Source organism: Linepithema humile, chromosome 6 (assembly GCF_040581485.1).
Source record: "Linepithema humile isolate Giens D197 chromosome 6, Lhum_UNIL_v1.0, whole genome shotgun sequence".
In the NCBI taxonomy this organism is placed as follows: domain Eukaryota; kingdom Metazoa; phylum Arthropoda; class Insecta; order Hymenoptera; family Formicidae; genus Linepithema; species Linepithema humile.
This window is the reverse complement of record NC_090133.1, coordinates 16350273-16365705: the sequence shown is the minus strand read 5'-3', so window position 1 is coordinate 16365705 and position 15433 is coordinate 16350273. Positions and strand designations below refer to the sequence as shown.

Genomic DNA, 15433 nt, shown 5'->3' with positions numbered 1-15433 from the left:
GTCGTTCATCGATCATGTCGCGACAATAAACCTAATATGATTTAGCGCGCGGAGCGATGTGGCCAGAGACGAGAGTTGACCGTGCTCGGATTGTGATCGCCCATCACAGCAATTCCATTATTTCGAAAACACATTGTACACGTGTGCCATTGTGCGGCAGATGATCGTCGCCGATTGCCATTTATATGCGCTGTTTATCCGTATTTGCGTAGGATCCGTTAGTCATCATAGTATCGGCCTTCGTGACAATGCAGTTTAATCACACGTATGTATGAGCTGTTCGGAATAATTATTTTCATTCGATTACGTGGCCGATCGCGTGCACGTTGATATATTAAACGTTGAGAGGCGTAATGCGTATAAATACGATAAATTAACTAAACGCATATAATTATTCCTGTCAATTTGTACGATATTCACGACGTTCGCAACATGCTAGATTCTTCTCGAAAGTACAGAAAATTCATTCTAACACGATTCCTCCCGCAGCCTTTCAATAAGCATTTATATAATTTTCGAAATATATCTCCGTTAAACTAATTTTTTCTTTAAAAAAAAAAATCATGCCGTGTGCAAATAAATTTCACTGCACAAAGTATACGTGCAAATAAAACCACCGGGATTACGAGCCGCGAGCGGGAAAAACGGACGAACCCTCGCGCGCAGGCACGTTTGATTTTTGAGCTGGCATTGCTGCCTGTCGGTCCGGAAGAAAAGCCTTCAGAGAGTTTTTCCGCCTGGCAGGATCGACCGAATATTCTTCGTTGTCGAGCGAGAGAGGGCGGACCTATCCAATCCGCTCTTTCATTTTCGTGATTGCTGTTTTAAATAATTGCATCTCTCTATACTACTCCCTCATCGAGCGGTTTTTGCAATATATTTCATACCTTCGCTAGTCTGCGCCATTCATTTTCTTTATGAGCCGCGATTGTTGATTACGGAACTTGGAATGGCTTCGAATAATTTTTAATTAGATGCATCCGGTAAGAAAAATTCGCTAGCAAACGCTTTCGAAATGCCAACAATTAATCACGATTGTGAGATTGATAGTTCGATACTCTCGATAAGCAAGCATTAAAATTTATTATCACGGTGGAGAAAATCCATCAAATAATGACAAATATCTTTGACTTTTCGCTTATTATGTATTAATGTTAACTTTTTCACACGATTTTTTATTTATTTTTGTTACTATTTAATTTTGGGAATTACAGCTGTTCTAAAATTAAAAAAAAACGCATAAAAAACGTCCTGAAAAACATTTTTCGCAATAATTCAGTAACGCTGTGAATTGAGCTGAGAAGCAAGATTCTCACGAAAGATTTTCTAGGTCAGTGTGCGTGCCGAAATCTGCCATTGGACATTTTTTAACAAGCTACTGTAGGGAGAGAATATCAGATTTCTGTAAAGCCAGGCCTCTCTCTCTCTCTTTCTTTCTTTCTTTCTGTACCTCTCGACCGGTCTTCCCTTCAACTAAATTTCCCCACGAACTTCGGTCACCACGCCGACCCCCGTGAACGATCGATCGTCTTGGTAACGTTGCCCTTCATTGTTTCCGACACCCCAGTGACGGCAACAGAGAAAAAATTTACATCGTCGTGCGTTTTCGACGCAGCACCCTCTTAAACTCAGGGTAAACGCGGGGCGCTGTGATAATACGAGACGAGGCGAAGAGGATGAAATCTCATCAAGCGGCAGCAGCCGAACGCCGAAAGGGTCGTTAGCCGCCTTAAGAAATTATCTCGAGGTGTTACATGATGGATAATGGTGGAAAACTTGCCTACAGCGCTCTTCTAATTGAGCCACTGACGGAATAATGTGAATCCATCAGAATATAATTTTGTTCATAATTGTCTTTCGTAATTGCATAATATATAATTTTAAATTGCACTTTTTCGGAACAAATATCTCAATTAATAAATATGTAAAATTAATAAAATGATGTCAGATCACGCTTCTAAAACACTTCTCGTACGTCTTCCTATTTCTTATAACGCTGGAAATATGACTCTGATTCAAAACTGGGTCCTCGATTAGGACAAAGGAGGGCAAAGTCGGTAGAAGAGGTATGCGAAGTCACACACAGTGGCGGCTGTCGTGCGAGGCGGCCCTTACGAATCGAAATCGCTCGATGAAGGCGAGACGCGGGAAACAACGAGCAAGAGGAATGAAAGAGGTAGGAAAAGAGACGAACGATGTTCTTGGCAGGGATAGGTTGTGGCAGGGAATCAGGAAGAAGGAGAAAGGGAGACGGAGAAGCGCCCCCGAGCACAAGTGCTAAGCCCCGATGCCGAGAGCGCCCAGGCTAAGCCCGAAGGCAGAGAAAGAAAGGTTTTATCTGCTCGCAGTTATTTATCGCTTTCCGTTGTAGCGGTGGCGTCGGGGCACAACCAATCAGAAGTCAGTATCCCCGGGTACCAGTCCGCGCCATCCGCATACATTATCGTGCGGAGCCTCGGCCATTGTCTTTCCACCGTTGTAAATCACATTTTATTCCCTCGCTTACGGTTTCGTTTTATTTATTTGTCGGAGAAACGTATCGCTACCGTACTCGTGGCCAACGCGCGCTCACACACACACACGCGCGCGCACACCCCCGTACTTGTGCGCGTACACATATAAAGTATATAAAGATAGACGCGAGCGCGAGCGCGCTTGTGTAGGTGGGCATACGTGCAAAATCGAGAGACACGTATTTTACAACGTGTATGCGAGAACGCAGACGAACACGAGCAAAGAGAGAGAGAGAGAGAGAGAGCAGCGCGCTCCAACTTGGCTTCGCCTCTTAACCGCAGAACGTGTCAGAAGGGAGGAGGACCGAGGGACCGCAACGAACGACTTCGATTTTTATTAACCATCCGGGCCCGACCGTCGTCGACGACTGTTTAACCAAATTCCATCGCGGCATCATCCCGCCGCGCTCCTGCGAAGATCCATTCTAATGTTCTTTTCTTTCATCCTTTCGCGCGCTATTTTCTTATGATCGCATTGTTCTTGTTAATTTTGCTTGAGGTATGGAGAAGAGTGTGCGAGGGAGAATGAGAAGGAGATTGAAAGAATCAAACCGGATTGTTATTTGTTAGGCAAAACTGAGGCATTACGGAGGAAATGAAATTATAAAAAATTAAATTATCCCCCGTAAATTGCTTTCCTTCTCTGAAAACCTGTTCTCAGAGTTTTTGACATCTTTCATCTTTACATTTCAGCGAACTAAAATAAAAATATAAATTACTCGCGACCATATGTTCGAATTTTGGTTGAACATATGTCGCAATTTATAATGAATCGAATAAAGAAAACGACTTGAAACAGAAATGCCGCGCTGCCGATCGTGAAAACAAAACAAAAATTGATTTAACACAATACGTCAAATTATACGCGCCGCAGACTTCATGTATGCTTTTCCGCGCTACGTCTTAATTATACGTTAGGTTGTTGCATGCAGATGCTTAACTATAGTATTGCCATTCCGGCGAGGCAGCGCATTTCTCGCTTCGAAATCGAAGGTCGAAGGGTAAATATGTCTCGTAAAGAAAAAAGAGAGAGAGAGAGAGAGAAGTATCGATTGCTATGGCGATCATCATGTAGAAATTAAACGCTCTAGCAAAACCCGCAATTTATTTGTCGGCGCCTACGGCTCCGATGATATTTAAATATGTTATAACCAAAAAACTTATATTGCTTGCGCTCGCGAAACATTCGTAAGAATTATATTGCGAGAAGCCGACCGTATCTCGACGCGAGAGATGCAACGAGCGGAGAAAAGTCACGAATTTCTATTATAATCCTAGAGAAGCGTAACATCAAGTCGACTGTCGAAATCAGAATGAGATTGTGAAAGAATTCTACACATTGATGTTGGAGGCGTCGAGGCGGAGAGAGAGTCTGGCCTGTCGTTCTATTCCTTCAGAATAAATCGGGGAGAAAGAAAAGATCAAAGATGAAAAAAAATCGCAAACGCACGCATCGTCGATCGAGACCGTAACGTTTCGCGAAACCTTCGACCCGCTTCCAAGTTCACGTAGAGTTCCTTGGCAACGCGTAATTCTGTAGATGTCGATTTATCAGTTTCCAATTTCCGCTGCCCGATCCCATTTCATTCTTATAAAAACAAAAAAAAAAAAATCATAAAAACTTAGAGCAATCGAATAAAATACCAAATGCTTGTGACAGTTTCAGCGGTGCAAGTAGACCATGCAGGCCAGGCTCTCTCCCAACCTCAGTCGCGTCCTGGCCATCAACAGGTCAGTACGATAAATATTATTCAAAGTTATCAATGTGTATCCAACCGCCCGATAGAACCACGACGTAATGCGAGATTTGTGACTGAGGTTTACGCATTTTTCGCGTTCCGAACACTTTCGGCGGCGAAGCGCAGAGTTGCCCTGTCGGAATGAACGACGTGCGGTTAACGGCAGCGATTGTACATTGTGATATAAAAAAGCCCCGATATAAATTAAATGCAGTTCTGGGACCAAAATAATTAAGTGGCAATTGAATAGGCGCAAATTAAATCGTGGACCGCCTATACACGTTACTTACGTGGATCTATCGGACGTCTCTGTTTCGTCAAAGTAACCAGTAATTGTGTAACAAAATTCACCAACACACACACACACACACACACACTGCTAATCTCCAGAAAAGAATTTACAATGTGTGCTTTGATAAATTTCGCGTTACAACGAACGGCGTGCCGTCCGGCCGCGCCACGGGGGTTGGAAAGAACTTTCCAACCCCCGACGACGCGAATTTGTCTCCCCGCGTGACATTATTTCCTTTTCTCTTGTCATCTTCGAAACAACTTGCTGACCGGAGGGCCGCGCGGAATGAGCACGGAGCACGGTCGTGCCCCACGAGGGAAAAGAAAGCACGAGGGTCGGCCGGGGAGCGGGGTAGAGGGGGTGAAACTTTAAATCGCTGTAATTCGTTTTCACGGGCGTCCGCCAAACCCTCCGCATTGGTCCCAACATCCTGATTACTTTTTCGAGCCCCTTTGAACCGCACACGAATGTTTTTTTTTTTTTTTCCTACTGCTCGCTCTCTCGTTTTCACGTGCGTGATTTTTTTTGTCGTCCGCAAAGTTAACCCTAACTTCAAATCAAATCATCCGCCTACCACCCTGTGAAATTATTTTTTTTGTCAAGATAATTTGAAATCACGTATTGGCAGTTATTTCAAGTTCCAATCCCCCGAGCGCAGTCCAACCAGCGGCGATTTGCTCCGCGCGGAATATGTTGTAACGTAAATCTCAGAAGCAACGAAACTGGAGGAACATATATTTTTGCTTTTTTCTACTTGTTAATTTGACTTCTAGATAAAAATCACAAATTAGTGACTCTGACACATGACATATGTTTAAAGAATTGCATTCGATAATCGAAAGCACAATCGAATGATTAAAGATAAAAAGCAGATTATGTATTTTTTTAGAAAAGTTCTGAAACTTCTACAGAATCTTTCAGAATCATTAAGCTTGCTTAACGACATTTTGATTTGAATTTGAAGTCCTTTTATACAAAGATATTTGTGTTGTACAGAATATATTTAACATTGCAGATTTTGTCGAAACAGAATACAACTTAAACAGATAAATGTCTATAGCGAAGCGTCGTTTGCCTATGCGGATGTACATAGCATAATCAATAGCTATAAATGTACTAGCTCTATAGATACAGCACTATATCGTTCGGCTGTTCAATGATTTATATGCCTGCTTATGAACCGTATCGATTTCTCAACATACACTAACATTACGCCTATACAATTTAATACAATTTACTTGCAACAAATATTCGGTCATTTCGTTCCATTTCGACCGCTCATTCCGAACAAAGTTCATTGCGAAATATGACTATTTTTCCCTTTGCTGAAGATGATACAAATTATACTTTGAATGAGCAGCTCAAGAAATGTTCAGAAATTGTTAAATGATAAAAGAATGTTAGATCATTCAAATAAAACTATTATTTTTTAAAATATATTTATGTTCAAAATATTATAGCATTTTTTAATTCAATTAATAGAGAAAAACATTAAAACTAATAGAGTCATTAACATGTGGTCACTAACTGCAATTGCTTTAATTACGACATAATAATTAATTAATTACTACATAATAAGTCCAAACTGACACGTTTCCATTTTTTTTTTTCAATATTTTCATAGTTTTATGGTTACGTCTATTACTTCAAAAGTAATCATAGATTTTATACCCGCAGTTCTTATTTTATCGTCTTTTATCTATTGTAGCGATACGAAACTTCAATAATGACATTCTATGACCGTGCTATACACCAGCCGAGACGACTATCCATGAACTCGCATTTCGCACGATATTTCAAATAGTTTCCGCGCTTGACGGACATCCAATTACACCCGGCATCGTCATTATCGCCCGGTCACGGTATCGCACAGGAGTAAGTTCTTCGACAAACTGGAGGAACGGGGAGGACGGGGAGTGGGTGTCGAGCGGGGATAGTGTCAAGGAGAAGGAAAGTCCGGTAATGAGACGTCCTCGCTTTGAAGTCCCCGCGCCGCCGCCGCCAATCGGTGCGAATCGAAGCGTAGGGGGTGAAATGGATGACGCGCGACGGGATGCAACGAGGAGAGATGCAGTTACACTTTCCGGAGAATCTCTCGCCGTTTGATACACGACGAGAGATGATACTTTTTACTCTTTCTCTCTCTCTCTCTCTCTCTCTCTCTCTGCGAGAGTGGCGTATCGACTAAACAATGTGCCATGTTCGAGAAGACATGGTGCCGAGCGCGAGAGCGACATCCGATCGAAGCGGCGGCTCTTTCCGCCTTTTTCTCGTCGCTGCGTCCTTCGGATGCTCTTCCGTGACTATTGCGAACCGTTGTCTCGTACTGCGACGTGTACCGAAATGACACGGCGGGACACGCCGCCGGCCCGGGTTCACCGCCCGCTCTTCGGATTAAATTGTCCCGAATAAACGTCTCGTACGGAAAACATTGTTAACACGCTCACGACGAAGAAAAAAAGAAATTTAAACGCGTCGAAAGATACGAACTCGCAAACTTTTTTAGTCGCATTCTGCGCCATCGGCTTGTGCCGTCAGCTTAAAATGTCTTGCACGGGACAGCCTCGTCGACTTAAATCAAAGATTCAATTTTAAATGAAAGATTTAATTCGTTCAAAGTCCTACATTCTTCCTCAGGCATCGCCCTGAAATTATTAGCACGTGTAATATGAACGTATATTAACAATCCTTGTTTATATGCGCAGCGAATTTTTCAGTTCTCGCAAAATAATGATAAAGGCTAATGCAATTCGTTTGCTTGCATAATACGTGATTCGACACGAGCTTCGCCGCGCACAATCATCGAGGCAGAACGACCACCGTGCACTATGCGCAAGGTCAGGGGTCATCCCTGACCCTGCTACTTTTCGACCCCTCGAGAAAAAAGTCTGTAATGATCCCTCGTGACATAAAGCTATTTTTTTCGTCGCCTCCCACTTGCGCTCACCCTGCACCCGCAAATGACATGCCCCCGCGACGCAAAGAAGAAATAAAGGGGCACATAATCGGAGCGCGTACGTAGAACCGCATTGAGAAGGGAATTCGCCCCGTCCGCTACTATATCGATAATAAAAACTCTTGAAATATGCATGCGAGTAGTGATCTATCTCTTCTTTCATTTGCAATCGCGCAAGGAAAGAAGTCTAAGAAGACTTTGAATTAAATATTAAGATGCGCCGTTGAGGAAACGTTACTTCGGACATCAAATGCGTAAAAGATGTTTCACATTTCTAATCCTTATACCTTTTAAAATTGCAAAAATAATGACCGCTAACAAATGTGTATAATAACAAAAATATTATACTATGCGAATCTTACTCAAAGTTTTCTTAACAATTCGACTGCTGATAAATTTTGTGAAACCTCAACATTGGTTCAAAAGAAAATTGCAACGCGCTACTTAATTATTAATATTTATTACCGTCGTTTGAGGGGTAAATAACGCTATCCGCTATTATCCTGGACGCAGGCACAACGGGCGATCAGTGGAAGCCGCCGATAAAAGTTTTAGTTGTCCGCGAACGGGAATGATTGAGCTGCGTGCGCAACGTGGTCATTTGATAAAATGACGGTCGCGGGAGAAAGGGCGATATAAAGAAATAACGTGAAAAGTTTCCACCGTCATTCTCCGCGTTCAAGATGCGGCCTGTCATCGATTTAACCTTCGCAGTATAACGACCCTTAGTTCCACCTCATCATTATGCACAAGACAGTGTCACAAGTGTACGCGTGCACGCACGTATTAAATAATAGATTTCATATGAAATATCTATATTAATAATTTCGAAAAACTCTTTCGTAAGCTCCCGTCCAGATAAAGATTAAGATTTGTTGAGATATGAATCCTTATTATGCATTAATTGCAAAATATCTAATTTTGTGACATTGATATTATTTTTATATTTCGCGATATCGCGCACATAAGTATATTGATATTCTGAAAATAAATACGTTTTTCTTTTCCTCTATCATTGATTAATGCACAAAGTTGCGAAATGTATTTATAGCAAGAAAATATTCAACGCACTTACCACGCGTGTGAATCCGCAGTCCATCGAAAATATGTTGCTTTCACCCCATGTGAAATCGTCCCCCACCCCTCATTCCGACTCTTCTCACTACGCTCGCCTATCACGCATGGTTATTAACGTAAAAAAAGGGCGCGCATTAACGCGCCACCCTCTTAGCTACCACCCCACCACTTCGGCGCCATAAATATAAAAAACAACCCTCACCCCTGAGATACCCTCTATCATTCGCGTCCGGACGCGGCGCGTGAAAAACACGATTCGAAACCGACATATGGAGTCCCATCGGGCCAATGGCATTGATGAATGCTCGTTAGAAAAAAAAATATTGATTTTCGAGAACTGTACTTAATGTTGCGTAACGTCGTCTGACTTTTATTCCGATATTTCGGACGCGATATTTTGCGGATATTTTTATAAAACGCGCTGCTCATTTTTCGATTAAAGACCTTTTGAGACTTCGCATAATTATTCGTTGCTCCACACATCAGTTGTTCAACCTTGAGTCTCGCATCAAAATAAAGTAAAAATATTATCACAAAAGTTTCATCGACAATGTTGAATCGATTTTGTTTAAAAAAAATAAATGTAGATACGCCAATCGATAACTTTGCAATTGCAACAATTTCAAGTGAACGAACATAACGCGAGTGTAAAATAATGGAGAATATCACGAGCTCTATTCTTCGCACGGCGCGAGGAAGGAGCTCGATGGACGGAAAAGTCGCTCTTTCTACGTACTTGTACGTGTTGCCAGGGGCGGTAATAAAAAATAACCAAGATATACAGCGTAGCCAGCCGTGCCTTCGGGGGCATAACTCCGCTAATGTACCCCACTGAAACCTATTCTCTGCTCCGCTCTTTTCGCCCTCCTCGCTCCCCCGGTGCCGCCACGACCTTTAGACCATCTCGCTGTTAACGCGGCAGAGAGGGCGGCCCTTCGCATTAAGATCTACGCGCCATGAGACGCGATATCCGTAAACTTCCTGCCGCGAGAGATCGCGGCGAGCTATCTCGCGCAGCGAAACGCCCACGACCTGTGCGGAATAGATTCATATTACGATCGATTGCATCTGCGCTTGATAAAATTAACATTGCACCGTTCGAAATTCATGATATTAATGCGGGTAAATGATCTGTAATAGAAGTAACAAATTGTTGAAGATAGTGTAGCGTTACGGAGGCTCGCAATGTTCGAATATTCTATGCACAAGTCTCTTAGAAGATTTCTAGCGAAGTAAAAGTTTCCACTTACAATTAATCAATTGCACAGCAAGATTATATTATCAATTTGCACTTGTAATTTTTATGCAAATTATAGGTAAAAGCGTGATGGACAGACTTAAATTAAATATTTCTACAGCGAACGTCCAAGCGGTTAATTAAGCAAAGGATGCGCATAGAAAGCAAAAAATGTTGCAAGTAAGATTTCTTTGCATAAATAAGTAACGTCAGCGCAAGACTTTTTTCCAAGTGACACCGGCATTAATTACGGGCGTGTAACTGGAGTGCAGAGAGAACCAAGGATAGCGTCATTGGTCGAGGGCTGCGAAAAGAAGCGGCCGCCACGGAGTCATAAACGTGAGTTATGTCAGCAGTTAGATAGTTGAATCTCAGTATTCTGTGGCGCGCTTTCGTTCCGTTAATATCTTCATTACTAAATCATCTCCGTCCTTCCCCGCGGTTCTTCCTCTCTCCTCGCGTACCCACGTGTACCCTGCGTGCGCACACATGTACAGCAGACGCGCGTGTGTACGCGGGGAACGTGCAAACCAGACAGCAATTTCTGGATATGGTCCTAAGTACTACCATTTTCACCCGCGGCACATCTCTCTTTTATACCAAGACCGATAAGGTCAATGACAGAGGCGAACTCGTAGCTTAAGTTTCTCGCGAGATTTCGCAGCGAATTATCGCCACTAATGTTATATTTATAGCGCTAATAATAAAATATGATCAATTTTGTATTGCGTTGGTAAAACACATAATTTTAGTTTCACCTTCCAACAAACTATCTCCGAAGATAATTCAATGATTTCATACCTTCAAATATTGCTGTAGACGTACGTATTCGAAAAAAAAAAAAAAAAAAAAAATACGAAACATCTGTACAAAAATAATTTATGAAATTAATGAATGATATTATCTAGATTCTTGATTTCTTAAATTTCGCTCTAAACGTATTTGAAATATTAAACATACAAATTTGTTTTAAGTATCTTACGAAAAAGTTCAGAAGCTGACTAACCTATTAAATCTGTGGATGCACTTTTTACCCACTCGTGGCCAAACTTTAAGACAAACAGTGCACGTAATACTTGAGAATTTTGGCGATCCACCTAATTGTGACTCACATCTTCCTTGCACGAATGCTATACCGAAAAGTCATGACGAACGGACGTGCCACAGCAATACGAACGACACGAAAGGAGCGGCGCATTTGAATCGAAAAGAGTTCCTCTTTTATCTCTCTCTCTCTTTCTCTCTCTCTCTCTTTCTTCTTGCTTTCGTTGCTTCGTTATTTTTTCTCTCTCTCCCTCTATTCCAGCTACTGTTGCAAATGCGCTTTCTACCAGGAATTAAACTGGCGACCTTAAATTAAACCGTTCGTACAGACGGGTCGTAGGGTCTGACACTCATGATAATTCACGTCGACCCACGTTGACAGTTGAGCCGTGTCGCATACAAATGGCGAAAATTCGTATGGTTGTTACCTTCGTGTAAAAGGAACATAAAAAAAAATACCGGTGCAGACTTGCGAACAAAAAAGAAGATAAGAAGTCGCGAGCGGGGGACGTCGACTGCAATGAATACGATGCATACGAGGTTGAAAACGAATATCTTGATAATATAATCGACTCTCTCGTAGAAAATTTTCTAGTCTATTTTGTCACAGTTTATCGCTAAATACTATAATATTTCTTGTCGAAGCAAATATATTCTTAAAATTTTAGATATGCATGTATCTTATATAATTGTGTATTTGATAGTTATTTTTTATAACTACTTTTAACAATGATAAATATTGTTTATGTTTTGTATAAATAGCATAAATTTATATATATGTTAAAAAACATAATAAAATTTACTTATTAAGTAAAGCTAGCTAAATTTAATGATAATAAAAACATTACTCATTCAAATAAACTAAAAATTCTTTACACATATTAACGCAATACATTGATACTAGTTTTTATGTACATAAAGAACAAAGTAATTCAAAAGATAGAAATAAATTTATATGTCGCTATCGCATAAATTCACGTACGCGCTTTGAGTTGCAAATAGGAGGAAGCGCGTGGCGCGGCGAGTAAATTGAAACTCAACGTCGAGTCCTTTAAAAGTTATCGCGAAGGGGTCTGCGGAATCTCTCTTCGGTCGAAGGAACAGAAAAGATCGCGTTAACGACGTGCTCGACAATTAACCCCAGCCGGAAGGGCGGAGGACTTTTCAGTGCGGCGCGATGCGGCGAACAAACTGGGACAATTAATTAATGCCGGTTCGCTCGCTTAATTCGGAGCGTAAACGAGTTGGATCCTCGGCTTACCGATAGCTTCTGACTCCTCGTGCAACCTGTTGCTGTGAGCACAAGAGAGGAGAGACGTGGGAAGAGAAGAGAAGAGGAGAGAGTGAGAGAGAGGGAGGGAGAGAGGAGAGGAGGGCGGAAAGGATCGGGGTGTAGGACGCCTCGATGGTGGTCGACTCGGGGGCGGCCGTGATGCTGCGAGCTGGCAATTAAGCCATCAACCCTTAATGAATGAATTCGCTCGAGCCGAGCTACCGACCCTGCCAACCCCATTAGCTAACTAACCCCGAGTTATTTGCATGTCTGACGCGGCGAGGGTGAGCGCTGAGATTCGTCGGGACAATTATGACTGACTTTATGGTCAGGTGCTTAAAGGCTTAAAGCCGACGAGCTCTTAAATGATGCTCGCCGTCTAGGCACGAAAAATATTCGTATCGCGAGAGAAAACCGTGCCACGGGAAATTATACATCGCCAAATACTTTTTCTCGACGGAAGTGCAATTGGATGTCAACAGACATTTTGTGTTTTCTATAAAAATATGCTTATATTTAATTATAGCTCGTTAATTTAAATTTGATTAAAAATTTCATAATGTCGAAGCGATTCGAGATGTGGAAAAATTTCACACGTGCATGCACGCATGCGTGCCGGTTATGCAACAATTATCAGGTTGATGGAGTCTTCCGAGTGGAATTAAGGAGCGTTTAATTAGTACAAGTTGAAGCGCCCGCTGCTCGTTCTGCCCAATTTCACACACGAACGCGCCCCTCGTAGGCACCATGAGAAAGAGCGATTCGGTCGCAAGGCGTGAAAAGCATCGAGATAGTCAAGCTTCTTGAGCATGTGGGCTGTCGTATCTACGAAACAGATCTCAGGACACACGTCAAACAAATTCCTCCTTCGATGGTTGCGAGGCGACGCACGCGCACACCTGGGAACAATCGGGAATGCGCATCGCGAAAATTTATGCCCCCGGGGACACCGAAATAAACGCAAGCAACACTGCCGCTTTATGTTAACATTTGCACGTCCGAGCATCACCGGTAAAAAACCTGTACACTAAAAAAAATATTTCGCTGATGTAGTTAGATTTCTAGATATCGCAACAAGAATGTATCGCTATTTTTCGTATCTGTGAAAACATTGTTTGTCACATATAGAATTTATAGCAGTAATGTTCTAGCAATAACTTCTGAAAAATTTAGATACCATTGCTAAATGTTATTCATTGCATGATCTAACACGTGACTGATCTTATATAGATAGGCGCTTTAGAGAAACTTTCTTTTTAAAGTTCACAAACAATACAGATATATATTCTGTTTCTGTCATCTAAACTGATTAAGTAATTACATATGGCAATATCACAACAGTTGCTAATCATTTATCTGTTTTAGTTAATTTTTTACACCTAGAAAATTTTAGCTATTATTGCAAGATCATTTTTTTGAGTGTAAGGACATGCAAGTTGTCTCGAAGAAGTTGATAATCAGCCATTCAGTACTGTTTTATAGAAGACGAAGTCTTTCTGATTTAGCTAAAAATTTGCATCTAATATTGTTGATATGAATTTATTGAACAAACTTCGCATCCTTCGTAACAAAATTTCTGCTTTAATGGTTTATTTGTGAAAAAAGTTTTACTTTTTCATTTAGAATAAATAATAATAATAATAACAGCAACAAAAAAAGATAATCACGAATATCAAATTTCTCGCGAGCTCGAAAATTCTGGGTGGGTTTAATCAAAAGACGAATCTTCACTCGGCGAGAGCGCGAGAGCGTTTTGTACCTGCGCGGTACGGTAGGATCGCGTGCCGAGACGCACTTTGTCCTCCTAACTCCTTATGCCTTATCCAGTCCTTAGCGCGGAAACGCTAATTCGTTGATTATCCTAATGACTGTCAGGGAGTCAGCGGGAAAGAAGCAAAACCACGCTCGCGCGCGCCGTGAAGCTCGCCTTGATTTATTCCGAGCGGAGTCTTTGAACGTGCCGCGGACTTCTCTCGTTACGCGTTACACGTTTACTCGATCATCATTGTTCCATCGATAAAAACTACTCTTACCGCTCTCGCGCGCGACCTTCGATTAATTCACGTAAGATACGTCACTACTGTGTAACGAATGCGCTTTGCAAACAAATCGGAAAAACGCGCGACCGATTTGCGAAATTAATTGCCGGCCACTGTATTTTTAACCCGACATAGTATCTAATTAATTTCAAGGTCTCGTTCGCCGAGCACGGCGTGTTGACTGCGTCAATTTGGATCGTTAGGAAACAGATGAAGCTCCGCGTAATCTTTGTATAATATTGTTCCGTGTTATTAACTGTTAAAAAATGGCATATGAGCAAATTTTCGGTCGCCACATGCTCGTTTATTCTTTCATTTGCTTCAAATAACGTGATTACTCAAGTTATATAATGACGTTTGATACGTATCGCGATATAAGTGTACGCTGAGTTGGTAATTTAAATACGTGAAGTTGCTACTTATTTCCAAAAAGATATACGATTCGTAGTTGAAATGTAATTACGATCTATTTTTGTTGCCAATAATTTTATCTTTATTCAGCTCTTGTCGCTGCTGAATACAAATATTGGCAGCTACGCGCAATAACGAGAAAATCAATAAATTTCAATGTATTCTTTCGTAGTTATTATTATAGATAACGCTAGATCGTTCGATTCTGAAAGATTCTAGTATGCGTGTCTCGTTATTTTTTTTTTTTTTTCGCGACGATAATAAGAGGTGATAATAAACGCCGAAGTCTTGGATATTAAAATCTCTCTCCTCAGAAATCCTCGAGTACCTCCTCGGGAACGGGTGGAAGTGGTACTTCTGGTATTGTTTGCAGGGTCGGCTTGAATCCTCCTAATTAGAAAATTCTCGTCGCGACCCCGCCGTCGCGTGCGCCTTCTTTCTCCGGCGAACCTTTTTATTATACGAGGGTATAACAAGGGCCGAGGGTGGCTCAGTAATTATTATTCAAATATTTTCCTTTGCCCGAGCCCGCCGCATTAATATTTACAATGCCTTCCTGTCGGCCACCCCCCTGGCTGGAGGGCACCGATCGAGCAAAGAGTTTCGCGGTTCGAACAGACGTTTTCACTTTTTCCACCCTGCATCTTGAAACGCGACATTTTGGAAAAGAATTACACCAATTCGAACAGCGCTTCGACAAGAATCTTTTTGAACTTTGCAAGCCAGCCGAAGGTAAAAGATAGTTACAGTTTAATGTTTCTTTTATTTTTACGAAATAATTGAATATATAACTTCTTGAATCTACAATTAAATGGCACTCGTAAGTGAAATGTGAAATAAACTAAAAGTAGA

At 41.5% G+C, this 15433-nt stretch overlaps 1 protein-coding gene and 1 long non-coding RNA gene across 11 annotated transcripts in view; one reads left to right on the top strand and one right to left on the bottom strand.

Annotated features, from left to right (window-relative positions):
- LOC105676889 (uncharacterized) overlaps nucleotides 1–15433 on the bottom strand; it is a 203848-nt gene that overhangs the window by 133069 nt on the left and 55346 nt on the right. The gene's annotated exons all lie outside the window — the stretch shown is intronic.
- The window catches only part of zfh2 (Zn finger homeodomain 2), a 363357-nt gene that overhangs the window by 330732 nt on the left and 17192 nt on the right, over nucleotides 1–15433 (top strand). For 2 of the 10 annotated variants that reach the window (XM_067357316.1, XM_012375092.2), the window contains exon 12: nucleotides 4174–4244. The exons of 7 other annotated variants lie outside the window; for them this stretch is intronic. In XM_067357316.1, coding sequence (XP_067213417.1) covers nucleotides 4174–4244 — 71 coding nt within the window. Of the gene's footprint in view, nucleotides 1–4173; nucleotides 4781–15433 lie in introns of those variants that run through there. One more of the 10 variants, XM_067357315.1, reaches the window with a different exon arrangement.